At 49.6% G+C, this 27,450-nt stretch overlaps 1 protein-coding gene across 2 annotated transcripts in view; it reads right to left on the bottom strand.

Annotated features, from left to right (window-relative positions):
* MTCH2 (mitochondrial carrier 2) overlaps positions 1–27,450 on the bottom strand; it is a 141,506-nt gene that overhangs the window by 4,066 nt on the left and 109,990 nt on the right. For both annotated transcript variants that reach the window (XM_078673133.1, XM_078673134.1), the window contains exon 12: positions 15,926–16,001. In XM_078673133.1, coding sequence (XP_078529259.1) covers positions 15,926–16,001 — 76 coding nt within the window. The remainder of the gene's footprint in view (positions 1–15,925; positions 16,002–27,450) is intronic.

The raw sequence follows: 27,450 nt of genomic DNA, 5'->3' as shown, positions 1-27,450 counted from the left end.
TTTCTGCGCAATTGTTCTTTGCTGCACCTCTGAATGTGTTTTTATGCGTCATGTGCTTTTCCCTACACCGCTGAATGTATGTTTATGCATCATGTGTTTTCTTCCCTACACCTCTGAATGTTGTGATGCATCATGTGTAATGTGTTCATGCCTATACCCCTAAACTTATAGTGATACTTAGGTGGTTGTTCTTCCAAGTACAGGTGTTGCTAGTGAGGTCCTGGTTCCCTGCGTGACATTCTCCTAAGGTGGTTAGGGTTGCGTAGGTGCGTAGGTGGTACTTGCCTGTTACCAGTAGTTACTGGTTGTGTACTCTTTTTTCTATTTTTGTGCTACAGTGATTACTATTCTAAGACTAATAGTGCATATTCCTGACAGTGGTCCATGTGGCCCTGTCCTGTACATATATCCCCTGTAAATTCTGCCCGTGCCTGTTGGCACATTATAAAGTGTGTGTTTTTATCTAATATGTTTGCTACAATACAAAGGCTATTTTTATACATAACCTTGTGTGGAGTTTCCTTTGTGGTGGGCCTTGGGTGTTGTTGCTGGGTGCACGCGCAAACGCTTAACTAACATAGCCTCCGAGATTAGCCTTACTGCTCGTGTCACGCTACCAAGGGGGTGAGCAGGGGTTATCTTGGTGTGTAACTCCCTTGCCCTGACGTAGGAATGGTAGTCTCTGACTGACTTTGGTGCAAGCCTTGGCCAGCCAGGGATCCCATTTCTAACAGGCTGTAAAATACAGGGAGGAAACTATGTTTAATAGAAAATGTACCATCTGATCCTATAAAACCTAAACTGTTACCTTTATTATGTTTGTAGCACATATGTAATTAATCACGATTCTACACAACCACTCCTACAGAGGAAATTGTTTTAATTTCTTTTGTCCACCGCTCTGATACCCCTAATTCAAGTTCACTCTATATAAAGATGCTCGTGGGTGGATTATTGAATTGTAGGTATCTTAGCAAGCACAGCGTGGAGATCTCGGAGCTTCTCAGATGAGAAGCTCGACGTGCTGTTCCTTACGGAAACCTGGCTGGGGGCAAACTCGGACCCTGACATAATTGAGGCTCTCCCCCCTGGCTACAACATAGCAAGTATTGATAGAGGAACAGGAAGGGGGTGGGATAGCAGTCATTATTAAGGCTCCCTATGAATGCATCGTGAACCCTTTATTGGTGAGTAACAGTGAGGCTGGTAGTTTTTTTACTAAAACCAGGTCCAAAGTCCTCAATAACGGGGATCCTTATTTATAGACCACCTGGAGCATTTGGCAATTTCAGGGCTAGTCTTCAAGAGGGCATTGCCCAAGTGGCGATTAGGAGAAATACATTTCTGGTGCTGGGTGACCTCAATGTGCATTTTGAAGACCCTTTGCACAGGGAGGCGGCTGAGCTGCGTCAGGACCTGCAGTCTATGCGACTGGATCTAAAATCTTGCTCCCCTACAAATGAATTAGGCCATTTGTTAGATCCTGTGTTTGCCAGCTCGGAGAGTGTGGGGGTGGGGACTTCAAAACCAGTTCCCTGGTCGGACCACTTTTTGGTGCCGTTCAGCATAGATATAACCGCAGAGGAGACACAGAAGGGGGTGACGAATAGGTATCCTTGTAGAAGTGGAACAGCTTCACTCTGGATAATTTTAATATAGAACTGAGTGAAGGGGGCCCCCTGGACGGTCTAACAGTGAGAGCGCAATTGAAAATTTGAACAGGCGCATTCTCAATGCTCTGGATAAAGTGGCGCCGCTAAGTATGAATAAATCGGGAATCAGAGCTAGGAAATTTGCCCCTTGGTTTACCCTTTCCTTGCAGCAAGCCAAGGCAAGATGCAAGCGTTTGGAAAGGTGTTGGAGAAGGGGTTTTGGAGCAGAAGATAGGCTACTTTACAGGGAAGGACAGAGGAAATATCAAGTCTTACTGAGAGGAGCCAAGGCCGCACATTACAAAGTTAGAATTGGAAATGCGGAGAACTCCTCTAAGGAGTTGTTTAAAATTTACAAGGAGATCTCCTCTGTGGCCAGCTTAAATGCACCCAGTGACGATTAAGAAGCTGAATGTAATAGGGTGGCAGAATTCTTCTCTCAGAAGGTGAGAAACATCTACTCTACTTTTACGAACAGTCCAGGTAGTGGATTGGATTTTGAGGAACTGGGGGGAAACAGTAAAACGGGGTGGAGTTTGACATGTTTTTCTGTCCCCCCTCCTGAGATTTTAAAAAGTATCTGTCTCAGTGTCAAGTCGGGCTCCCCTAGAGACCCTGCTCCTCCTAAGGTGTTAGGGGAGAGTTTGGAGATTCTGGAGCCATACATTAGGCACGTTCTTGATATCTCCTTTTCATTGCATACGCTGCCAGTGAATTGGAAGAGAGCTGTGGTCCTGCCTATTAGGAAGAAACCTACCATCAGCCATGATATTCTCGAAAACCTAAGACCTATTTCACTTCTGCCTTATATGGCCAAAGTAGCAGAGAAGGTGGTCAACAAGCAACTGATGGTGTATCTGGGGTGGCCAATCTTTTACACCCCTCTCAATCAGGTTTTCGGCCAAGATACTCTACGGAAACCGCCCTACTAAGGGCCACTGAGACCATTAGGCAGGGGGTGGACGCGGGACACACCATGGAGCTGATAATGTTAGATCTAAGCGCAGCGTTCGATACTGTGGCGCACTACACCTTGATGCAGTGTTTGAACAAAGGTGGTGTCTCGGGTCCTGCTCTAGGCTGGCTGAAATCTTTGACAGGGCGCAGCTTCCAGGTCCAAAGAGGAACTTTTCGGTCCAAGGATGTTGCACTGGAACAGGGGGTGCCTCAGGGCTCTGCCCTGAGCCCCACTCTGTTCAACCTGTATATGTCTCCGCTGGCAGAGGTAGTACAGGCGTTTGGGGTGGAGTTAGTCTCCTATGCAGACGACACCAAGCTGCTGATCTCCTTGTCCCAGGCACCTTCGGTCGAGGCACCCAACTTTAAGGAATGTATGCAGGAGCTTGCCTCCTGGATGAACAAGAACTGCTTAATGTTGAATGGTGACAAGACCGAGGTGCTGGTGGTAGGGGGAGACAGATCTAGCTGGACCACAGTGTCTGGGCCCTACCCCTATACCCTATACAGAGGCAAAGAATCTTGGGGTTTGGGTGGACCCCACCCTCACCTATGATGGTCATATCCGTCGCGTAGTGGGAAAATGTTTTGGTGTTTTGAAAATCTTACGCAAAACTCTAGATCTACTCCCATTGGAAACCAGACAGACAATGATTACGGGAATGTATTATATCTGGGAGCATCTGCAAAGAATCTGGGACGACTACAGGTCCTGCAGATGGCGACAGCACGGTTGGTTATGAGGCTGCCAAGAAGGGCGGCGTCGAAGCCTGCCCTAGATGCTCTTCATTGGCTACCAATTAAAAAAAGGGTGTTGTTTAAATCTCTTCTCATGTGCCACCGTATTCTCTGGCAAAAGGCGCCGGCATATCTGGGGAGTCTGGTCACCATGTATCTACCAGGAAGGGCTCTGAGATCTTGTGGTACTGGGCAGTTGGCAGTCCCCAAGATAAGGAAAGCGAGAATGGGCGGCCGCTCATTCCGCTTCCTAGCCGCACAAAACTGGAACAAACTTCCGGTCAGCCTCAGGCTGGAGAGGTCGGAAACTAACTTTAGGCGACTATTGAAAACTCATCCGTTTAGTAATTAGTTTCCTGTGTCACTGTAGGGTCTGTGCTCGTCCATGATAGTCCTTTCTCCACAGTGCGGGGACACGCCGGGATGGCGTAACCAGGCGCTTTATAAATGCCTTTATTATTATTTATTATTAAAACAAATATATATATATTTTTTTTACACAGGCTTCTCACCGCCGTCGCTCCTACCAATACCGGGTGCTTCAAGCCAGCGTTGGTGAGTGTCTGACACTGACGAAGCTGGAATAGCGAAACGCGTCTGTCGGGGGCGAGGGGTTTGTAATAAATTATCGAAGAACTGGATACCTGTGTTCTTGCAGTTCTTTTGACGAGATTGAGTGCTGATATATATATATATATATATATATATATATATATAAATGAAAAATTAAGTTCACAAAGTGAGGCCTTTGATATTCTGAAGTTTTTATCTACAATCAAATCCATATTTTTTTCTAAATAAAACAAGACAATATATATTTCAATATGAGAGAAGTGTGCCGGATCCCCCCCACAAACTGGAGTCTTAAGGTGTTTTGACTATGAAGATCGTGCAATGCTGAAGCACAGTGACCCGGAGGCGACAGTACAACTAACGATGAAGATCCTGCAATACTGGAGCACAGTGTCCCGGAGGTGACTGTACAACTAATGAAGAAACTTAAATGCTGGAGCGCAGTGTCCCGGAGGCGAAGGCACAACTAACAATGAAGATCCTGCAATACTGGAGCGCAGTGTCCCGGAGTCGATGGCACAACTAACAATGAAGATCCTGCAATACTGGAGCGCAGTGTCACGGAGGCGATGGCACAACTAACAATGAAGATCCTGCAGTGCTAGAGCACAGTGTCCGGAGGCGACGGCACAACTAACGAAGATCATGCAATGCTAGAGCGCAGTGTCCCGGAGGCGACAGTACAACTAACGAAGATCCTGCAGTGCTAGAGCACAGTGTCCGGAGGCGACGGTACAACTAACGAAGATCCTGCAGTGTTAATATTATGTTAATAAAAAGCTTATTAAGCGCACTATCACCGATTGGTTTCTTGGTGCTGAAAATAGACAGTAACATAACCGGGACATGGAATGGCGGGCTATTGATATGCTTGTCTGTATAGCCAGGTCTTTAAGGCTTTCCGAAATGAGAAGAGGTCCTGGCAGGTCCGAATCTCAAGAGGGAGGGTGTTCCACAGACGAGGAGCCAGTGTGGCAAATCTGCGGCCACCAGAGCGCTTACGTTTGAAGGAGGGAATCTGAAGGAGGCCAAGATGGGATGAGCGGAGGTTGCGAGACGGTACATACTTTGTGATAAGTTGGTCAATGAATTTGGGGCTTTTACAGTGTAAGGATTTGAAAATCATGCATCCTGTTTTAAAGGTGCAACGCTGAATCACCGGGAGCCAATGAAGTTTCATAAGTAGAGGGGTAGCTGGTTGCCATCTGGGTTGATTCAAAATCAATCTGGCGGCATAGTTCTGCACCATCTGGAGGAGTTTTTACAGAGACGGGGAGGCCTAGGTAAATGGAATTCGCATAGTCCAGGTGGGACAACACGGTGGCGAATACTACCTGGGTGATTGCCTCCGAGGTGAGAAGGCGCCAAACCTTCCGGATTTTTCTTAATTGAAAGAAACACTTAGAGACCACCTGGCCCACTTGGGCCTTCAGGGAAGGAGAGCGCAGTCCACGGTGACCCCAAGTGTCTTTGCTGACAGTAAGGGGGTCGGGGCTTGACCCAAGTCTGACGGCCAGTTACGGGGGCCCCAGTATTTGACACTGTCTCCGGTGAGAACTAGCTCAGTTTTTCCCGGGTTTAATTTCAAATGGTTTTGGTCCATCCAGGCTTTGATGTTCCTCATAGTCGATTGAAAGTTCAGAATAGAAGTTTCCGAATTATCAATCGTGAACAGCAGCTGTAAATCATCTGCGTAGTTAAACACCATCACCTGCTCATCTCTAAGGGCCTGGATCAATGGGAGAATGTAGAGATTAAACAGGTGAGGTGACAGGGAAGAACCCTGTGGAACTACGCATGAGATGGACTGTTTGGTGCCGACTAGCTCTCCAAGCCGGACTGCCTGGGAACGATTCTCCAGGAAGGACATCAGCCAGCCAGCCGCAGTGCCCCGGACGCCGGCTTGTCTGACACGGTCGATCAAGATGGTGTGATCGACCGTGTCAAATGCGGCCGACAAGTCCAGGAGCACCAGTGCCTGGGGAGAACGCCTATCTGCACAGTCCCGGAGGGTATCCAGGACTGTGGTTACCACTGCCTCCGTTGAGTGGGCAGGCCGGAACCCGGCTTATGGGGTTCAAAGCAGCCGGATTCCTCTAGAAAGTTGGAAAGGCACTTAGCTACGTGGGCCTCTAACACCTTTGCCAAATAGGAGAGTAAGGAAATGGGCCGGTAGTTTGCCTTGCAAGATGGATCTGCCCCAGGTTTTTTTAGGAGTGGTATGACCGTTGCTTCCTTAAAGGCCAGTGGCACTAGGCCAGCGGTCAAAGAGTCCTTCAGGAGAGTGCGGGCAGGGACCGGGAGAGCGGAGAAACACTCTTTTAGGATGTACGGGGGGCATCTGTCTGTCTGCGCATCGGATTTAACTCTTGCTAGCAGTTCCTGAAATTGTTCTTGGGTGATAGGCGGGAAACTGCTAAGTATGCCAGAGCTGTTGATTGCCATACCGAGTCACAGATTGTGGAATGCTGGCTTTAATGTCCACAATTTTCTCTCTGAAATAGATGTTAAGTGAGTCACAGAGGGACTGAGTCGGAGTTACACTGGGACGAACACTATCCAGGTTCGTTAGTTCGTTAAGAATGGCAAAGATATCCTTTGATCTATTTGAGGATTTAAGAATGCGAGAGGAAAAGTAGGCCGCTTTCGCAGAGGAGATGGCATTCATGTATTCTTTCCTGGCCTTGATGAACCCGATCTTAAGATCAGGGGCATAGTTGCGCCGCCATTGATGTTCCAGCTGGCGCAAGGCTAATTTCCTTACTTTGGTCTAAAATGTGGCCCTTACAATGGGTTGGCGAAAGCACTAGCTGTGAGAAATTTAGGTTTGTCATGAGTTCCGTGAGTTCGCTCGATTGGGAGCTTTCCATGGGGTCATTAAACCAATAATTGAGGTCGCCTACTACAAAAATCCTAGCATGATCCAGCGCTAGGTTGGCGACTTGATCGCTTAGCGCAAGAGGAAATGCTGGCATAGAGTTAGGAGGTCTGTACAAGAGGACGCATGCAATCGTCATGTAAGGGGAGTCTATCTTTAGCACCAGATTGTCTGTGTCCGATAGAGTTAGGCAGGTCAGAGTGGTAACTTTCAGACTAGAGCGAATAACTGCAGCAACCCCCCCACCCGCTTTCCTGAACCCCGGTCTGCATGAATAATATAGTAGTTCGGTGGAAGGGCTGCTATTATATCGGGGGCGGAATCAGGAGTCAGCTAAGTCTCGGTAAGTAAGAGGATGTCTGGTTTCTCCATGTCCAATGTCCAACAGAAGGAAAATATCCATCTGGTGTTTCACCAGGGAGCGAGTATTTAAGTAGAGGATTACCAAGGAGTGGGGGTGCAGGCTAGGGTTTACCTGGCTGTTTATAGGAGCTGCTGGAGGAGAACGCTCGATCAAAATGCCGAATCTGCTGGCCCGGCTGAGTGTCTCCTTCGGCAGATAGCCCTGGCCTTTATTGTATTTCATAAGGTCATTCAGAGTATAAAGGATAGGACAGGCAGCATGCCCAGCCCCGAGTCCCGGCTGGTCGCGGACAGGCGCAGACGGGCTTATCTTTGGCACGTCTTCGGCGCGCCACCGGTGCACCCGCTGCGCTCGTCCGCTGCGCTTCCTAGGCGCAAGAATCATTTTGTAGACGTAAGGGTGGGAGGGGCCGAGCACTGGACCGCTCGCCTGCTCCTCACCCAAGATGGCGGATTCAGCTCTGGACCCCGGCAGCGCCTAATCGGCTGCAGTGGGGGCGAGCAGGAACGGGAGAGCAGGGTGGACAGTGATTAGTCCTTGAAATAATGCCCAGAATGAACACAGTGGGTCAATTTAAAAAACGAACAAAAGTGCAGGTAAACAAACACAAGTGCACAATTAAAATGCAATGCTGCTGGTAACTCGCACACAATCAGTCCCGGCTTCCGCCTCAGGACACTCACATCCGCGTGCACACTGTCAATCCTGGAGCACAGTGTCCTGTAGGAGACGGTACAACGAATGATGAAGATCCTGCAGTGCTGGAGCAAAGTATACGGAGACGACGGTACAACTAACGATGACGATCCTGCAAAACTGGAGCACGGTGTCCCGGAGGAGAGGGTACAACGAACGATGACGATCCTGCAATGCTGGAGCACGGTGTCCCGGAGGAGACGGTACAACGAACGATGGAGATCCTGCAATACTGGCGCGCAGTGTCCCGGAGGCGACAGTACAACTAACTATGAGGATTCTGCAATGCTGGAGTGCAGTGTCCCGGAGGCGACGGTACAACTAACAATGAAGATCCTGCAATGCTGGAGTGCAGTGTCCCGGAGGCGACGGTACAACTAACGATGAAGATCCTGCAATGCTGGAGCAGTGTCCTGGAGGCGACAGTATAACTAACGATGAAGATCCTGCAATGCTGGAGCACAGTGTCCCGGAGGCGACGGTACAACTAACGATGAAGATCCTGCAATGCTGGAGCACAGTGTGCTGGAGGTGACGGTACAACTAACGATGAAGATCCTGCAATGCTGGAGCACAGTGTCCGGAGGCGATGGGACAACTAACAATGACGATCCTGCAATGCTGGAGCACAGTGTCCCGGAGGCGACGGTACAACGAACGATGAAGATCCTGCAATGCTGGAGCAGTGTCCTGGAGGCGACAGTATAACTAACGATGAAGATCCTGCAATGCTGGAGCACAGTGTCCCGGAGGCGACGGTACAACTAACGATGAATATCCTGAAATGCTAGAGCGCAGTGTCCCGGAGGTGATGGTACAACTAACGAAGATCCTGCAATGTTAGAGAACAGTGTCCCGGAGGCGATGGTGATCCCACTATGCTGGAGAACAGTGTCCTGGAGGCGATGGGACAACTAATGATGAAGATCCTGCAATGCTGGAGAACAGTGTCCTGGAGGAGATGATACACGGTCGGACTGTAATAACCATGCTGCTTTCAGGTGCTAGTCGGAGTGAGCTAAGAAGTTTCTGGCTTTAATGTAGACCTGCTGGTCGAAAGCCACGCGCTCTGAAGCCCAAGCCTAGAATGTGAGAGTGTTGACTACACAGCAACCCGTACGGTGACGCCTAGTTAGCTGGACACCTGATGCGTCCTCTAGATGTTTGAGGCTATGCTGGCTCAAATAGACAACATATGACATTTTAACAACTAACAAACCGTGGCAAGACACTTTCGGATGCCTAAACCAATGAAACTCAATGTATGCCAAAGGGATCACCTACTATCAATCGCTGCATCACTGCCCCTTTGGGGTTGAGAAAAATGAGCTGAATCTTTTGTCTCATTTCCTCACATGGGGTGAGCCTCCTCCCTGTCCGGTTCCCAGAGAGGAACAAGTGCTGCTGAGAAGGCTCGTCTCTTACACACATTAACTGGTTTACGAAAGCAGCCAGAACCAACCAGGGGTCTGTTACATTGGAAAGTTTAGGGGCTCCTCCAATCCAGGAAGTATCTTCCACTCATGGCTCAGTTATATGTATCGCCCTCCATGTGGAGCGCCCAGGTCAGGGGTGATGGCCACAACCCACGGAACAGGTGAAGGTAGAGGTGATCTCAACCAGGTGAAATCTGTACAAAAAACAAAGGTCCACCAACCAGGTGCGTGTGTTTCATGTAAGAGGCAGTGAGTTCACAAGCAGGCTGGGATGTTTGAGATGGACTATCAGGCGGGATATGATTTTAGGTGCCTCAAACACAAAAGCAAACACATGGGGGCGCACACACACACCCATGCTGGTTCCAATGGGCCAAGGCACTCATCAGTCCATTCTTAACTCGAACTCCCAAACAAAACACATCCTTTATATACGTCTTAGGCATTATGAAGGCCAGGGTCCTCTCGCCACGACTCAGCAGAACTTTTGTCGTCAACAAAAACCTGTCTCTTCACACAGATTTGGGTAAAAATGACAATGCTGAATGAGGAAGCCATTAGGGCCAGTGACTGGATGTCCTGGATATCGCTGTTCTCTGGATAACTTTTTTTTTTAAATCTGGAAAATAATCCCAACAGTTTTATGAACAATTGTGTTTAATACATTTTGCTTATTGGAATGAATGGAAATCAGAAATCACTTAGAGTGGCAGCAAGAAAGTTTTTTCTGCCAGGCACACGTTCTGCATGGAGGGGAAGTATACTGAGCGAGGACATACAGTGAATCGAGACGACACTGCTGGACTGTGTGGTGCACGGGGCTTCTATGAGCTGCTCAGACCCATCACACATTCAGACCACTGTCCATTCTACCATCCCTGTTCAAGCACGCTTATATGCAGCGGACTCTCCCAAGTCTGATTCGTGCACTTTCTAAAGGCCGTCACAAACGTCACTCTCGTAGTCAATCTATTAGGATGTCTCAACTACTCAATGTTGTTGTCCTGGTTACAGAGCAACGTCTTGCTCATTGGGAAAACTGCATCACCATTGATTGATTGATTTACCACCAAGGCACTCTGTGCTCCAACAGTGAAAGCGGCTTTGTGGCTCATAAGGAGACCGCACATCTCATGGAGACAGTGCAGCTCTTTCCTTTGGTGTTCCTAGGGGAGACGCAGGTGATCTGGTCTTGTTTCTAGCTGCTCTTGCTCCTAAGGCAAGTTCTTTTCTTTCATTATGATCTCTTCTCACCCAAATCAGCTCTTTACTTGATTCCAACACTTCCACTCTCCACACAAATGTTGCTTGCAGTGTTCTGCATGCCTCGCCTAGATCTGGCCATCTTCTGCGGTGTCATGACAGATGTGGAGAGTTGGGTATTCTCAAACGGACATAGCCACCTATGCCAATGGCTGGAGTATTTCCTGAATGTCACTTCCATATTTAAGGGACCGGACATTCCATACATCTGAAGCACTCCGTAAACTGTAGCGGTGGGTTGCTCCTAGAAAATGCTCCGGTTCCTGCAACTCTACTCCCCCGCTTGGAACTCCACTCCATCCCCTGGAACCTGCTTCTTGTCTAGGCCAGTCCAGGGTTTGTGAGTCCGGTTCCTGTACTATTCTATTCTGGCATTGCAATGCTACCGCAGATATTTTATGCCACTTGGATTTTTCCACCATCTAGCGGCCCTTGGCAGGGACACGCTTCCACAGGATATTTGAGAAGGGTAAGCATAACCGTGTCTCCAGCAGTGTTCCCACGAAGCTGGGCACCTGGGCGCCCGCGCACCACAGTGCCCCCGAGCGCGCACTGCTGTGTGTGTGGCGCGCACACACATCCCCAGGGAGCATTCGTGCCGCCGCCGCTGAAGTGTGAAAACCGGGCATTTCCAACTTATAGAAGAAGAGGCATTTAGAGTGCTGCTGTGGGACTCATTGTATGCTTTTGTTTAAAGCATTTGTGTTAATTGCAGAGCCCGTCACGAGCTTTAAAACAAAAGCACACAATCTGCCCGCATCCACACTCTAGAAAACGAAAGAAATGCAGCACCAAACACAGCGTGTGCTTTTAGAATCACCTAAAAGCACACGCTGTGTTTGCATTGCAGACCTACTGCATTTCTTCTCTTATTGCGGGGAGATTGTGTGCCTGTTTGTAAAGTTTTCATGTAAATGGCAGCGCATGTCGGGCGCTGCCATTAACATGAAAACAGTGGCAGCTAGTGACATTTGAAACTGTCGGGGAGTAAGATTATAGTTGTACTACACTTCTACTTAGTTTTCGTCACCATGCCTCCATTTCTGTCCGTTTTTGTAGATCTCTACAGACTGCCAATAAACAATGAGGAGTTGTTCAAATATTTCCGTGTTTGTTCACAACATTTGTACGAAACTGCCCCTCCATTATTCAAGAACTACAATCAATCAATGTTTACTTGTTAGGCAGCAAATTCCCGAAACGGAATGCCCCAGCCCTGTGACCAAAAGTCCTATCAACCTTGAATTTTAATAAACTGGCTCATAAGGTAACGAACATCACTATAATGCAAAAAAAGTCAAGCTGTGCCTTTGCTACTTTTAAAACCGCTGACGCCATGGCCATGTTTATTAAAGAAAGTGGCACTATGCATGGAAAAGTGAGTTCTTGTGAGTGAGATGAGAAGGTGAGTAGGGCAAAGTGCAGTATGGTTTTGTATGAAAGACAACAAGTGTCCATGACCCTGTGCAGGAAATGCAAGTTACTTGGGCTCTGTACAGAAGAAGATTAGGTGCACAACTACTTAGTCTACTGAGGTTTTGTTGCAGGAGAGCATGTGCAAGAGTAGCAGGCACCCTTGTCTGGAAGCAGGACATCATTGGAAAGATACACAGGTCTTCATGGGCATTTGCTGCTAAGCATTTCACCAGGAATCTGCTTGACAGATGGTATGCTTGAAGATCATATCACCAAGGCCATGTGCAGGTAACATGTTGGAAATCGAGTCAAGGTGACAGTAGCATCCTGTCCAACAAAAGATGGTGACAAAGAAGAGCTGGTCATAAGGCCTGTGTGGAAAGGGCAATTAACAAAGGCCAATGCAGCAGTACATTATAGGGTAGATCAGGACATTACCATGGCCCTGTATGTGAAGAGCAGAGGGCCATGTGCATGTGCAGGAAGGACAGAGCAATATACAGCAGGTGGCTGTCTACATAAAGCGCAGGTCTCTGCTGCCATGTGCAGAAAGAGAAGGTCGCTAGGAGTCGGTGCAGCTAGAGAGCGTACGCAATACGAGCAGGGAACCAGAGCCATGTGCAGCAGGAGATTCTGTAGCCTATCACTTGACCAATTCTAATAAGTATGGGATTCACCAGGGCTTGTTGTGCAGCAGGATACCATGTACACATTGGTATGGTATAATGTATCAGGATGAGACCCACAGTACCTTTGAGATGTGTGCCTGAGATGCCCACAATCCAGTCTGGAAATGCAAGTGGCACAGGTCACTTCATAGTGTAGGACTGGACCTGAAGACGGCCCCATGCACTGCATGTGCTGCAGGGGGCAAGGTGCATCTCTGCAGTAGACGGACATGCATAAGAGGATCAGGTCAATAGCCTGCAGTATGCATTTACAGGAGATCATATGCAGAGAGGTACATATGATTGACTGAACATGAGCAGTACCTGCTGGGAGAGGTGATCACAGGATCCCTAACAATAAAGGCGTCAGCACTCTGTCAGATTAGGGTATCTGCATGAGTCAGTGATCATCAGTACTGATAAACACTGGCAGGAAGAGCTGATTACTGGAGCCCTAGGAAGAAAAGAAAATCTCCTCTTGTGACTTGGGTGAAAGGCAGAGGTTGGAGGTACAGATGATGATGCTCATCCTTCATTGAGGTGCTGGATGATGGAGCTTTGCATGGGGCGAGAGACCGGGCTAGGAGGATGAGGAGAAAGGGTAAAGCACGTATTACTCTGGCCTGGGGCATAGAAACACTCACACTTGTGGACCTAAGGCTAAAATTCCTAAAGGTATAGTGAGCATTCCCTACAGTTCAATTAGCCTTTTTAGAGGATAACAAAAGCACCGCCCTGGTTAAGGTGCCTGTTTCCAGTAGGATGTTATATTTGTAATGAATCAGTGGGTCCATGTTACACTGGGAGTGTGCCCAGCATCAATGATTATAAACATTCTCATATCCCCTAAACTGTCTCAATGAGATGCCACAGTAGATCTCAGATGTCCCTGAAGCCTGGTGTCACATATAGCCACATGCAAGCACACATTGACATCCACAAAAGCACAGGTATGCAGCCATAACATCACACACACTCAGACGTACAAGCACCCAGGCACATATGTGTCACAGATCTGAAAAATTATTAAAAAAAGAACCTCTAGTCTCAGCTATTGACATAATGCCTTCCATGCCCTAGCCCTGCAGGGACTCTTGTCAGGTGCATTCATTCATTAAATATCTTTGGGTGTGGAAAATCCACATTGCCGACTTCTGGAAACAGAGTAGCCAATCACACCAGATGATAACTAACTAGAAAGAACAGTGATACACCATTAACCATGGTAAAGCACTGTGGCTCACCACGGTGTACAACAACATTTCATTGCAGTTTACTATTACGCTGCTGTGTACAACAATTCACAACGCACTACAATCTTCACCTAATTTTTTTTTATCTCTTTTAGGCTAACCGTGGCAGTCCAATACAACATGCAAACTGTTTTTGACAGTCCACAGCATTCGAACCTAAACCATACACAATCCAAAATAAAGTGTTTTGAAGTAAATAAGCGATTATTGCTTTAAACCCAGATCATACTAACAGAATGTCTGAAAATATGGATTATAAGCTTGTTTTTAAAAACGCCTCCTTCCTCTGCTGGTCGCATTTAAACACTTGTGTGCCACTCTGACGACGATCAAGTCCCAGGATCAAGTGACAAGACCAATACTGTGCCTCCGGTTCACGAAAGTACACATGTTCAGAGGGCACCGGCAGGGGCTGAGAAGTTGACTGTTTTGTCAACCATCTCTGTCCAGGTTGATGCAGGGGCTTAGGAGGGAATGGGACCACCAGGCTGTAAAACTATAACATCCTGCGCAAGAGGCTCGGGTAGTGTGACATCTCTGCTGGGAGGTGCAGGAAGGAAAAACAAAGCTACCACCCGGTGTGTTCAATCTTCAAACATGTGTGTGCTTCTGGTCACCAAAAGGGTGATGTAATTGTAGGAAAACAGCAGGCATGACCCGTTCTACGGATCACCCACGTGATGGCTGGTACCCCCAGAGTAGACACACAGGAAGGCTGGTTGGGGCACGGCTAATTGATTGGTTAGATTCTGGCCTGCCTGCTCAGCGCTGTTCATGAATATTCTATCTCTGACGCATAGCATTTTAAATTTGAAGGTGCATTTGCATGCTCATATATGTTAGACATTTTATCGTGCTCGTGCTGCCTCATTGGCCGTGTGCCTCAATTGCGGTATTGTCAGAGGGGCGCTAGAATACAAAACTAATGCATTTTAATTAGGTGATGCAGACACTAGCATTAAAATGCGTTTTTTTTGTGTGGAGTTTTATATAGCGCGAACTAGACCCGAACCGAATCAGGTATCAGAGCGCTTTACATAGCACAAGTTACGTTTTTTACATGAGGACACACTTTCATTTTTTTTTAGGCACGGGGAGATTAAGTGATTTGCCCAGAATCACAGGAGGTTTTGCCGTCATTACCGAGAATCGAACCCAGATCCACAGGTCCGAGGTCGACCGCCTTAGCCGTTAGGCCAGTTCCTCTCCCGTTATTCAAAAGCCTGATGCGACCCTACCCTAACCCAGCCCTGAAACTGCAAAAAGTAAAATTATAATTACAACTTTATTATAATTTTATTTTTTCCTGCTCAAAGAGCATTTGTTAAAGTTTTGATGTTAATCGCAGCGCCCATCATGAGCTGAAATTAACTAAAAAACCTGAATAAATGCACACAGTTACCACGCAGCCCAGCTCTATTAAGAAAAGAAATGCAGCAACATAGCTGCCAAGGTTTCAAATTGCTATTTGGGACGGTTTCAAACCTGCTTTAACACCGTTCACGTGGATCTGTATGTGAGCAAATGCACCGTCTTTTCACTTTTTTAAGCAAAAAGTTTGGAGTGCTATTTGGTTCTGCACCCACCCACGAGGTCTGGTTACCGGCGCACATAGCCTTGGTTGCAGCGCACATAGACCTTACACTGCCGCACACAGAGGAAAATAATTAGAGGGAACATTGGTCTCCAGGTAGGAGTCAGGCAGTCTTGACAAGAGAAGAAAGAGACCGTTGAATCAAGCGCTTGACAATCAGCCTGACTGTGGTGGCAAAGATGATGCGAGTCCACAACACAGGCTGTAAGATTACCAAAAGAAACAAGTCCAGAGGTTGATGCCCTGAAATCCAATGTTTGTTTTGGTTAGCACATGGCTGGAGAACTGCCAGCAGCAACACAATGGCAGTAAAGCTCCCCACAGCTGGTACATGGTTGAATCCAGCCCCCCCCCTCCCCCTTATGAGAGTTGAACAGATACACAGAGGAAGAGAATGAAGAACACAGCGTACAAATATAAAGATGGGCGCCATTTACCTCTCTGCTGAGCTGTCTCCAACAGTCAACCCAAGAGCAGTAAACCGGTGCATAGGGAGGAAGACCACCAGCCAACCTGAGGAGAAAGAAGGATGGTTATAGGTGGAAGAGAACAGGGCACGCTTTTAACTCCACATACATGTTCACACATCCAGTTAATGAAACCGTATCTAAAAAGGACAGTGAGAGCTGCGCAGAAAATACAGCTGCGTACAAGAAATCAGGGGTGCTGCTCAGAGAGAAAACCTTCTGCACCCTATATGAAGGGGGGGGGGGGGAGGCTTAAAAACAAGGATCACAATGAGAAGTGGGGCCAAAATGGCCAATGTTTAGTCCCCACTATTCTCAGCCTACATGAACCGGATCTCCTCCAAGCACTGGTCAGTGCGCATGGTTTCCCTTGAAGCTGGGGGAGAGGGGGTTAGAATTCCATGGAAACAGGAGGTGACTCAGGAAATAGAAACGCATCAGAGGAGGGCCGGAGGCAGACAGATCACGAGCTTGGATGCAAACAGTTGAGATCCATCTTACAGAATGATATTGCAAAGGGTGTTCTGCCTTGGAAACACCTTGTAACTTTAAAAACAAAGATGGGCGCGACTCTGCTGGCCTCTCCACCGGATCGCCCCTCTGCATTTTGGTATTTGTAGTGCGAGTAGCACAAAGAACTGAGAAAAAGTTCAAAGTATAGCACCATGGTTGGTGCAAGTATGTTCTTGAAAATTCCATCATCTCTAGACCCGAGACATGGCCCGGGTTTCGGGATTAATATCCTAAAAGCTCGTCAGCTTTGGGGGCTTGCAAGAGCCCTTAAATCAGAAACAAAGATGGGCGCGACTCTGCTGGCACCTGCGCGCCTAGTAGGCAACGAAGCCCTTGATGGTTCTACAGCGGCTTTCTCTACCACCCCTGAACATGTCTCGGGTCTAGAGATGATGGAATTTTCAGGAACATACTTGCACCAACCATGGTGATATACTTTGAACTTTTTCTCAGTTCTTTGTGCTACTCGCACTACAAATACCAAGATGCAGAGGGGTGATCCGGTGGAGAGGACAGCAGAGTCGCGTCCATCTTTGTTTCTACCTTGTAACTTTAATGCCATCCGAATCAATTAGACAAAACATGAAATATGTTATGGCAATGAAAAGGTGAATTTTTGATCGGTGGCTGAGCCCAGGTGAAAGCAAAGAAAAGGGGCCCAACTACCCCTGGATTAAGTGAATGTCAGCCACAACTGAGGAGCAGAGCGCCCCTCATACTGCTGGGCCACTGCGTGATTACACAAATTATAGCTACATCTCATGGCAGAAAGCGCACACTTATATCTGCAATATTGATGTATTACTTGCTTGAATCCAATAAAAAGTAGCATCACCTCCATACATTTTTCTCTTACATTTTCTTAACCACCAGGCTCTTCCAGCTTGAGTCTATGCCTTTCCCCTCTCGTGTTTCTCTTGTTACACTCTCAACACACCCCGCTTCAGTCTCCAACTTACATTTCCCATCTGTTTCTGTTCTGCACTCCTCTTAACCTATTTCATTTTTTAGCTCCCATCACATTGTTGTTTATCTCTCACCTTCCTCTTTTGGCTTCTGTACCCATACTCTCCCATCATTTTAAGTTTACACTCCAAAATAGTTTTTCTATACGATTTGACTCTTTACTAAAGGCTGGAGAGCAAGATAATTCACTGTGAGGGTCATAGCCCATGGTTTGGCTTGGGACGAAAGCACAGCTAGCAAATCGTCATATGAACACCCCCGCACCTTCTCTAACCTTTGCTCAGTCCTTATCTAAAAGTCATCAGAGCGGTCAGGAGTTCCTATAATAAAAAAAATGAAGCGCGCTAAGGCGGACTACTTCAGATCCCAACTTAACCAAGCCTCAAATCGCCCAAAGAAACTTTTTGAAATTATTAAAACAACAATTGGTGAAAGCACCCAACCACCCGTTCCCTGGAGACGCCTCGGCTTCATGCAACGATCTGGCTGCTTTCTTTAAGGAGAAAACAAACCTCATCAGTTCTGACCTTGAAACTAAGAAGGCCCTAATGCCAGCCGATGACGACATGTCTCCTCTAGCTTTATGAGAGGATCGAACCACTCAAATTTTTTTTTTTTTTTTTTTTGCATTGTAACAGCCCCAACTTCTAAACCTATCCCCCCCCCCCTCCCACCCGTATCCTAGAAACAAAGAAACTTGGTCAGTGAGTTACAGCAGTCTCAGCTCAGTTACAGCGCCACAGACGCAGCGGCTATAAAACACGTCTAGCAGTTATTCCCACGTGGCAGGGATCTTAGTCTATGTCTTCCTGCCCAGCCTGTGAAGCCAGGGGGGGTTCGCATATGTTACCTCTAAATTCATTCCAGCAGGACCATATATCGCTCCATTTGCGGGGGCAGCCTCTTGTCTCGTAGACAGTCTTTTCTTGCAGCATGCACCAGTCCATGTCGCTCTGCCAATCTCCCAGTGTCGGTGAATGAGGGGCTCCCCAGAGTCTTGCTATGTTTCTCTTTGCCACCATCTGCCCAAGTGTTACCCAGACCCTCCCCCTGGAAGACAGGTCTGTGGGTTCCCATATGTTCAGGAGGCACCGTTTCGCCTCAGGGCGAAGTTCCACCTCCAGAACCTCGTGCATACATTGGACCACCCTCCTCCAGTATCTTTGCACTTTGGACACTCCCACAGTATGTGGAAGAAGGTGCCTTTCCCTCCACAGCCCCTTCTGCAGAGTCCTTCTCCACCCTTCCCCATCGCCACCAGCCTAGTGCAGGAAATGTAGACTCTATGGAGGATTTTTAGTTGGACTAGCCTTAGTCGGGCCGAGATCGCTACCTCCCTGGGTGAGGCTAGTGCGTGAGACCACTCCTCCTCGTCTATCTCCAGCCCGTCTGTGACCCATTTATCTTTCAGAGGAAGTAAGGTGTCAGGGGGGTTGTTAATTAGTTTTTTATATGTGAGGGAGATGGCATGTTCTGGGAGGTGTCCGTCAAGTAGTCTATCCTCCAGTGGAGAGGCCAGGGGCAGGGTGGTGTCCGGTGGGATATTCGCTTGTAGTGAATGTCGTACCTGCAGGTATTGGAAGTACTCAGTGCGCGCCATGTCGTATGTGTCTCGTAGGTGCGCAAACGTGTGGACACCCTTCGGTCCCCAGAGGTCTCTAATTTGTGAAATCCCTATCAGGTCCCAGCCACGGAACCCTTTGGTGCGCCCCAGAGTGCCCAGCTTTTCAGAGGCCCACAGAGGCGTGGACATGGTGAGGACATCCGACCACCCCATCTTTTTCTGAGCAATGTGCCAAATTTGAACTGAGTGCTGGGTCGGTCCGGTAAGTTGGTATCTCCCCGGCCTCGAGTAGAGTGCAGCCTCGTAGTTCCCCCCAGGGAGCTGCCACCTGTCCATCCCATATCCGGGGTCATCCCCACTGCTGTATGTCCCTTGGTTAATGGCTGAGAGGTGTGCTGCCCAATAGTATTTGCGGATGTCGGGAAGGGCGATCCCACCATCATACCACCCTAGTGTGAGTTTATGTAGTCCGATCCTGGGCGTGCCCGCCCACAAGAGTTCACGTTGCGCCGCTTCCACCGCCACGAAGTACGCGTTAGACACTTTGTCTGGGTAATTCTGTAACGCGTAGAGGAACCGAGGCAGCGCCACCATTTTAAATAGGGCCGCCCGGCCCAATAACGACAGTGGAAGATTTTGCCAGGATTTCGCCTCCCGTTGGAGCCGTCTGAGGGGAGGGAGTAGGTTGCGCTCATATAGCAGGGTCTTGTTAGTGGAGACAAAGACTCCCAGGTATGTGAAGCCGTCCGTTGCCACTGTTAAGGGGCAGGTGGCCGGGAGTCTCCGGGGGTCCCCACGTAGCGCGTAGAGATGTGATTTACTCCAGTTTATTCTAAACCCTGAGTTACGGCCGAAGCTGGTGAGGATGTCAAGCACTGCCAAAATGGATCTACGCGGTCTGGACAGGTACAGGAGGATATCGTCGGCGTAAAGGGATATCTTGTCCTCCCATTCTTCCGTCCAGGCTATACCTTTAAGGTATACGTCCTGCTGTATCCAGGCCGCTAGCGGCTCGAGTGAGAGCGCAAACAGGAGGGGAGAGAGAGGGCATCCCTGCCGGGTCCCCCTCTCAAGGGTGAAGACATCCGACGCCTTACCGTTCACGACCACCTGGGCCAGAGGTTCGGCGTAGAGGAGGCGCACCCACGATATGAAGTTTGGTCCGAATCCCAGTTTGCGCAGTACTGCGATCATGTATGGCCATTCAAGGGTGTCGAATGCCATGGTGGCGTCGAGGGAGACCACCACCGCGTCTTCTTGCAGTTTATGCCTCTGACCGAGCACCCCGTGCAGGCGGCGAATGTTGAGTGCCGTATTACGGCGGGGCATGAACCCGGACTGGTCCGGGTGGACCAGTGTAGACAGGACCGGCTGGAGTCTATTTGCGAGTGCTTTGGCAAGGATTTTTGGCTCCGCGTTGATCAACGAGATCGGCCTATATGAGGCACACAGTTCTCTAGGTTTGCCCTCTTTAGGGATCGCCACAATCGTAGCCAGCCGCTGTTCTTTGGGCAGGATGCCATTCTCTCTACTTTCGTCGAACATGGGCTGAAGGCGTTTACTGAGGGCGTCCGGTTGCAGTTTGTAGAGCTCTATTGGGAGGCTATTCGGCCCCAGGGCCTTGCCTGGGCGTAGGTCTACAATTGCGCGTTGCAGTTCTGAGGGAGCGAGCGGGCTTTCGAGGGATTCTCGTTCCGTCTCTGACAGGCAGGGCATCTGGATGTCCGCCAAGAGGGCCATCGAGTCCTCTTCCGGACGGTCCGATACCCGGCTGTATACTTGCCTGTAGTGGCGCGCAAATTCTGCCACTATCTCCCAGGGTTCTGTTACCATCGTCCCCGCGGCCGTCAGGATTTCGGGGACTACTCTGGTGGCCTGTTGCTTTTTTTCTAGCCACGCTATTAATTTCCCGGCTTTGTCGCCCTGGTCGTATATCCTGCCCATCGTGTGTCTGGCTGCCCTTTGAGCGTCTTGCGTGACTAGTTCTTTGTATTCAGCCGTTTTGAGCCTTAGCCTATGGTGTATAGCAGGTGCTCTAGTTGCACTCGCCTCCTTTTCTAGGGCCGCCAGGTCCGCTTCTACCGTAGTGATCTGGCGCTCTTTCTCCCTCCGTTTCCCGGCTATATTCGACAGTGTCTCCCCCCTGATTACTGTTTTAAAGGCCTCCCAGAGGATGACCGGGGAGTCCACTGAACCTGCATTACTATCGAAGTAGTGGGTAATTGATTTTGTGAGCGGCTTCTTAGTCTCCTCCGATTTAAGGTGCCACGCGCTGATGGGCGCGATACAGCCCTCTTGCCGAGTCCCGAACGTGAAGTGAGCGATAACTGGTGAATGGTCAGATATGCCACGTGGTAGGTGTGTTGCGTCGTGTATCGTCATGTCTTGGTTCAGTAGGGTGAGGATGTGATCAAGTCTGGAGAATGTGCCGTGGGGACCGGAGAAGAAGGTTTACTGTCTATCAATCGGGTGTAGCAGCCGCCAGACATCGGTAAGCCCGAAGGCTTCTAGGAAGGTGGATAGCCATTGCTGCCCTTGTGGTGTGTCTCTGGGTGGGTGTCTGTCTAAAGTGCCCGACATAACAGCGTTGTAGTCCCCTCCCAGCACGAGTCGACCATCAGGAAGAGAAAGCAGCAATCTGCCCAAGTCAGCGTATGCTTGGGTTTGGAGGCCTGGCGGGATATATACCGACAGCAGGTTGAGGTGGTGCCCTTCCCACCTGCCGGACATCACTGCGAAGCGGCCCTGCGGGTCTGACTCAGTGTTTGTTATATGAATGGGAAGTGATCAGTGAATCAAGATCCCCACCCCCCTGGAGCCTGATGTGAAGCCCGCATGTACTACAAGGGTGTACCCCAACCTATTAAGGGCTTGACACGTGTTTCCCAGGAGGTGAGTTTCTTGCAGCAGTACTGCGTCCGGTTGGTGCCTTCTAATGAACTGGAGGACTATGGTGCGCTTGAGTTTGTCTCCAAGCCCGTTCACGTTCCAGCTCAGAATCTTGAGGTTTTTTTCCCATCTCCTAGCCATAACCGTGACTGTGTGAGGTAAACTGTGGCCGCCTTCCGGCGCTTGGGCCGAGGCCGAGTCCCCCCCCCCCCCCAGTTGCCTTCCCAACATTCATATGTGAAGCAAACAAAATAATTGTGTGTGGACCATTGTCTCTCAGTCCCCCTCCCGGCTCGTAGAACCCCCCCCCACATTGAACTAGCCCCCCACCCTGCCCCCTGCTCTGTAGGCTCCGAACTACCCACAACCCCAATTAGCAGAGCGCCTGTCGCCCCCATCCCACCCCGGAGAGAGTAAACCACTTCCCCCCCGAGGAACTCTGGTAGTAGGCACGTGTGCCAGTCCCAACTCCAGCCGCCATTCCCGTGCCCCCGACATTTAGGTCCCTTAAGTCTATGGAAATGTGGCGATCAGCCCAGTATCACAATAGTCATGGGTAAGTGTGCCCGCACCCCAAAGCAGTGAAGGAGTCTTACCGCTGTTGACACCAGCGCAGATATGGCCAATTGGCGCGTTCTTGCTGTTCGGTGTCTCACCGTGCTGTATTGTCCCGGGGCGAGTCCCAACGAGGACTGTTGGACCTGGAGCGCCACGACCTTTGGCTCTGTTCGTCCCCTGCGGATTTCCCAGCCGCCGACCCGGGGGAAGGGGCTCCAGGTTCTCTCCAGACGTCCCGATTCTGCGTTGCCGGTGCCTCCGGCGCCTGCTCGTCGAGCCATTCCTGGACCGCCTCCGGCGAGGTGAAGAAGCGGGATTTTCCTCCAAATATTATCTTGAGCTTCGCGGGGAAGAACATCATGTATTTTATTCCTCGCTCTCTGAGTGCTGCCTTCACCCCCATGAACGAGCGGCGTTCCTGCTGGACCTGCAAGGTGAAGTCGGGGAAGAATCGAATGGTGGTCCCCTCATACTGTAGGTCCCCCTGTTGTCTGGCTGCTTGAAGGATGGCATCCCGGTCACGGTAATTTAGGATTTTCGCAATGATCGTGCGTGGCGGGGTGCCAGGTTTGGCCTTGGGGAGCAGGGCTCGGTGGGCCCTCGCGATGGTGAAAAACTTAGAGAGCCTCTTCGGCCGAAGATGGTGCAGGATTAAGTCTTCCAAGAATAGCTCAGTACTGTGCTTCTCCGAATCTTCCGGCACACCTACGACGCAAATGTTACTGCGCCGGGCCCTCCCTTCCTGGTCCTCGAGTCTCAGAGCCATTATCCGGTGTTGGTGGACGAGTTCATTTACCCGGCCTTCCAGTTGCTTTGAGGAGGCCTGGAGCGTCGCAATGTCAGTTTCGTTGGCCTTGGACCTTTCGGTGGTTTTGCCCAGGTCAGTACGCAGTAGATTGACTTCAATCGTAACCTTGTCCAGTTTGGATTCCAGAGTGGTGCCGAGCGTCTGTATTGCGGTCATTATGGACGTCAGTGAGGGTTCGGTTGCGTCCGTGGTGCTTCTCCCTTTGCTCCCGACTGCGTGGGTCCTGTAGCCACCGCGTATTTGTCCAGTTTGTTCGTTTGGGTTGGGACTCCCTTATTGGGCCTCATGGTAGATCAGGGCACCCTCTCCTGTGGCCCCGAAGCCCAGGCCAACAGTCGGCGGTGGTCACCTCTGTTCCCGGCAGGCGTGTAACGCGGTCGCCAAGGGAGGCCCACTGTCGTGCAGGAGTCTGGCTTCTATGTCGGTGGATCCCACAGCTCAGGCCTGCGGTGGATGTCCGGCCCACTTGTTCCCACGCGTCGATTGAGCTTGCCGCCCAGGTAGGCCTCGGAGCGGGCGGGAGCCCGTGTCCCGTAGGTAGTCTAGGAGTGCGCTGGGGTCCTTGGTTCTCCACGGTCCGCTGTCTGGCTGGGCCCTGCGAGGTCACCCCCGGAGCGGCCTGCAGTTGAGAGGCCTCCCTCAGATGTCGGCACTATGTGTAGGAGCCCAGCCGTGAGTTGAGTTGGTGGGTTCCCCCCTTACAGTGTCCGGCGCTACGTAGTCCCCTCCGGTCGCCCAGCTCTCACCTCCGGAGTGCGCTCGAGGGTTCAGTGTCTCTCGGCAGCAGGCAACGCTGTAGGCTCGGGTGGTCGCGGCACTTACGTCGGGCTTTCCGCCCCCCCTTACTGCCAGTATGTAGGATCCTTGCTCGTCTAGGCGGCACTCAGCTCGGAGCCGCCTCCCACAGAGGTACTGGAAGGTAGGCCCGATTCCGGCCGCCGAGGCGTAGGCCGCAAGCCGGGGCCTCGATTTTGGAGCAGCTCCGGCCGCTCACACGAGTCCGCCCGCGAGACGAACGCTGCGGCGTTTCGCCTCTGTAGGGAGTGCGCTCGCCGTTCCAAGAGCGGATCAGCTGCGGGTCTGGTCAGGGGGCCGGTGCGCTTGTCTGATGGCGCTCCGGCCAGGATTTAATGCGGATTTCTTCGGGGACAACAGTCGTCCCGGCGGAGCTCCGGTACTAGGCGGCCATCTTCGTTGGCGCCTGGCCACGCCCCCCCGAACCACTCAATCTTAGCACCAAGAACAATGACTCATAGGGTACTTTTACTTCCCTCAGCGAAAGGGACATCTACAAAACCCTGCAGAGTATCAACCCTTCTAATCATGTCAGTGATCCGCTGCCACCGAAGGTATTCAAAGAAATTAAGGATGCCTTCATCCCCCTGTGGACAATGTTTAACAATGCTTCAGTATCACAAGGCACGATCCCCGAATGCCTAAAAGCAGCTCAGATTACACCCATTCTGAAAAAAGCCTAATGCAGATAGAGCTGATCTCAACACCTTCCACCCTATCTCCAACATCCCCACTTTGGCTAAGCTCCTAGAAAAATGTGTGCAGTCTCAACTCTGCGCTCACTTAGAGAATTTCCAACTCCTCGATCAACATCAATCCGGTTTTCGGAGTGGTCACAGCACGGAATCGGTGCCCACTCACATTGATGACATTCTAAAAATGCTACTCAAAACAAATCCTGCCTCTTAATACTCCTAGACCTTTCTTCAGCATTTGACACTGTTAATCATGACATCCTTCTATACATTCTTGAGCACAGGATGGGCCTTTCCAGTCCGGTATTGCAATGGTCTCGTCCTTCCTGCACAACAGATCCCGAAGAGTCAAGGTGAATCATTCCTTATCCCAGCCCTCCACAGTTTCCATGGGGGTCCCACAAGGGTCTGCCTTATCTCTCATACTCTAACATACTGATGGAACCATTAGCAAAGGCACTAAATTCCACAAACACTTTCACATGTATGAGGATGACACAACCTTACCTGAAAATCACCTCTTCTGAAGATTTCACTGCACTCACTTCCACTCTGACGAATACTCAAAACTGGCTAACGGAGACTCACCTCGTGCTCAACACCTCGAAAATGGAATTCCTTCTCATATCTCCGCCTAATCACACCCCCAAGATAAATCACTGGATGAAACTCCTCACAGCCTTGAACGGCTCTCCTCACATTGACTCTTGGACATGCACTTGAACATGAAGAATCATTTAGTAAGGCTTGCAAGGGTGCTAATCACCAGATCAGGATACTCCGGAATCTCTAACCTTTCCTCCCATAAGAGGACTTCAAGCAGGTGGTTCCAGCGCTTGTTTTGCTGAGGCTAGACTATGGCAGTGCTACGCTCTGTGGCCTCCCCAAATATACCTTGGACCCACTAAGGGCTTCCCTGAATGCTGCAGCTAGATTGATTACGGGTACAAAGAGAAAAGCTCACATTTCCCCATCCCTTAAATCCCTAAACTGGTTGCCACTTGAAGCAAGAATACAAACTAAAGATCGCCTGCATGACTCACAAAGCCATCCCGTTCAATACCCTCCGCTATTTGGCGCAAAAGCTAGAACATTCAGGAGGGGGTAGATCATCAAGAAGTGCAAACTCTCCTCTTGAAACCACAGATTTTCTGCGAATGAGGCACAGAGCTTTCTCAGGTTCGGCCTGAAGATCTGGCACTCCTTTCCACCGGAGGTCCGTAGAATCTCGTACCTGGCTTCTTTCAGAAAAGAAGTGATAATCCTTATGAATCAGTTCTTGCCTTAAATGACCATGGCTCACTCGCTGCCCTTGGATTAACTACTAGAGTAGACCATCGCTTGTGAAGTCCAGAGTTGTTCGGTTATACTCTCATAAGTTGTGTGTGTTCTTCTCTCAGCACGCTTTGTATTATTTAAATGTGATGTCCTTTGATACCCCTCTGTCACAGTTCCTTGCATGACAATGGTTTGAATCCCTTTCTTATTTACGACTCCAAATTGTGAAGCGCTCCGATGCCCATCTGGGTCTTGTTCACGCTATATAAAACTTTATAAATAAAAATAAGCCCACCCAAACAACTGACCACGCTTGGGACCGAGGCCTCGTCCTGGACATCATCCTCACAAAGTCCAGGGTCAACACGGTCACCTATCCCTGATTCTGCATCCTTCACATGTTATGTGAAATCTTCAAGTGGGTCCCACTGGACACCCGATGTACCATCATACAGGCCATATTGTACTACAGCAACACACTATGCTGGCATCCCAACCCATCTTCACAATCTCCAAACCATCCAAAGCGCCAGCACCAGACTCGTCATCAACCTTCTGCGCCAAACTCACACCACTCTACACTACACCACTCTTAAGTGAGATCCACTGGCTCCACCAGAAGTGCTGCCAGTTCAAACTTCTCACACAAGCATTCAAGACCCTACAGAACACAGGACCAGCGTACCAAATTACGAGATGGGTCCTGTGGATTCTGGGCTCTGACTCGGTCTGCATTGTGCGTCACGTAGGGGAATGGCCTCTGTTCCCGTTTACTGTGCAACACACACTTGCCTCACACAGTACAACCTATACTTAGGCAGCTGCAATTCAACATGCAATACAACAAAAAGAAAGGCAAAGATTAAAATACTGACTACACCTGCAAAAAAATACCACTGTACGCTGGAGAAAAGACTTCATACTCTGAAGGGTCATGAAAAAAAGTCTCAAACTCGGGAGCCAGGTAGATAACTGTAAACTGTTCGCTTTTTGCCACAGTTGGAAGCAGCTTTGAAACCCAATGTGGATCGGTAACAGATAAACGTGGCCATTCAGTGGGTCTCTACCAAGCACCAATTAGCGCTTGCAAGAATCCATTTCCATACGAAATACGAGTCTGCGGGACCTGCATTAACTGAAGCCTGGAGTACGCAGCTTCACAGCTGATCAGGGCCTAGGGAGGACAAAGTGGGGAAATGGCTTCTGTTGCTCCAATAAAAAAAAGTGCTCAATCAGGAGGCAAACACGCAGTTCCTTCAGTGACCAAGAACAGGAAGAACTACTCTGTGAGGGAGGAAGGAAGGCAGTGTTGTGCACATACACCCCCTCGCTTTCATGGCAAGTGGTCTGACACCTTGCCTTAAAGGGGAAGCAAAATTCAGGCGCATAAAATAAAGGAAACTGGGAATATGTACATAAATGTACTGGG

Source organism: Lissotriton helveticus, unplaced genomic scaffold (assembly GCF_964261635.1).
Source record: "Lissotriton helveticus unplaced genomic scaffold, aLisHel1.1 SCAFFOLD_742, whole genome shotgun sequence".
Classification (NCBI taxonomy): domain Eukaryota; kingdom Metazoa; phylum Chordata; class Amphibia; order Caudata; family Salamandridae; genus Lissotriton; species Lissotriton helveticus.
Note: the sequence above shows the minus strand (reverse complement) of the source record. Positions and strands in the feature narration are given on the sequence as shown.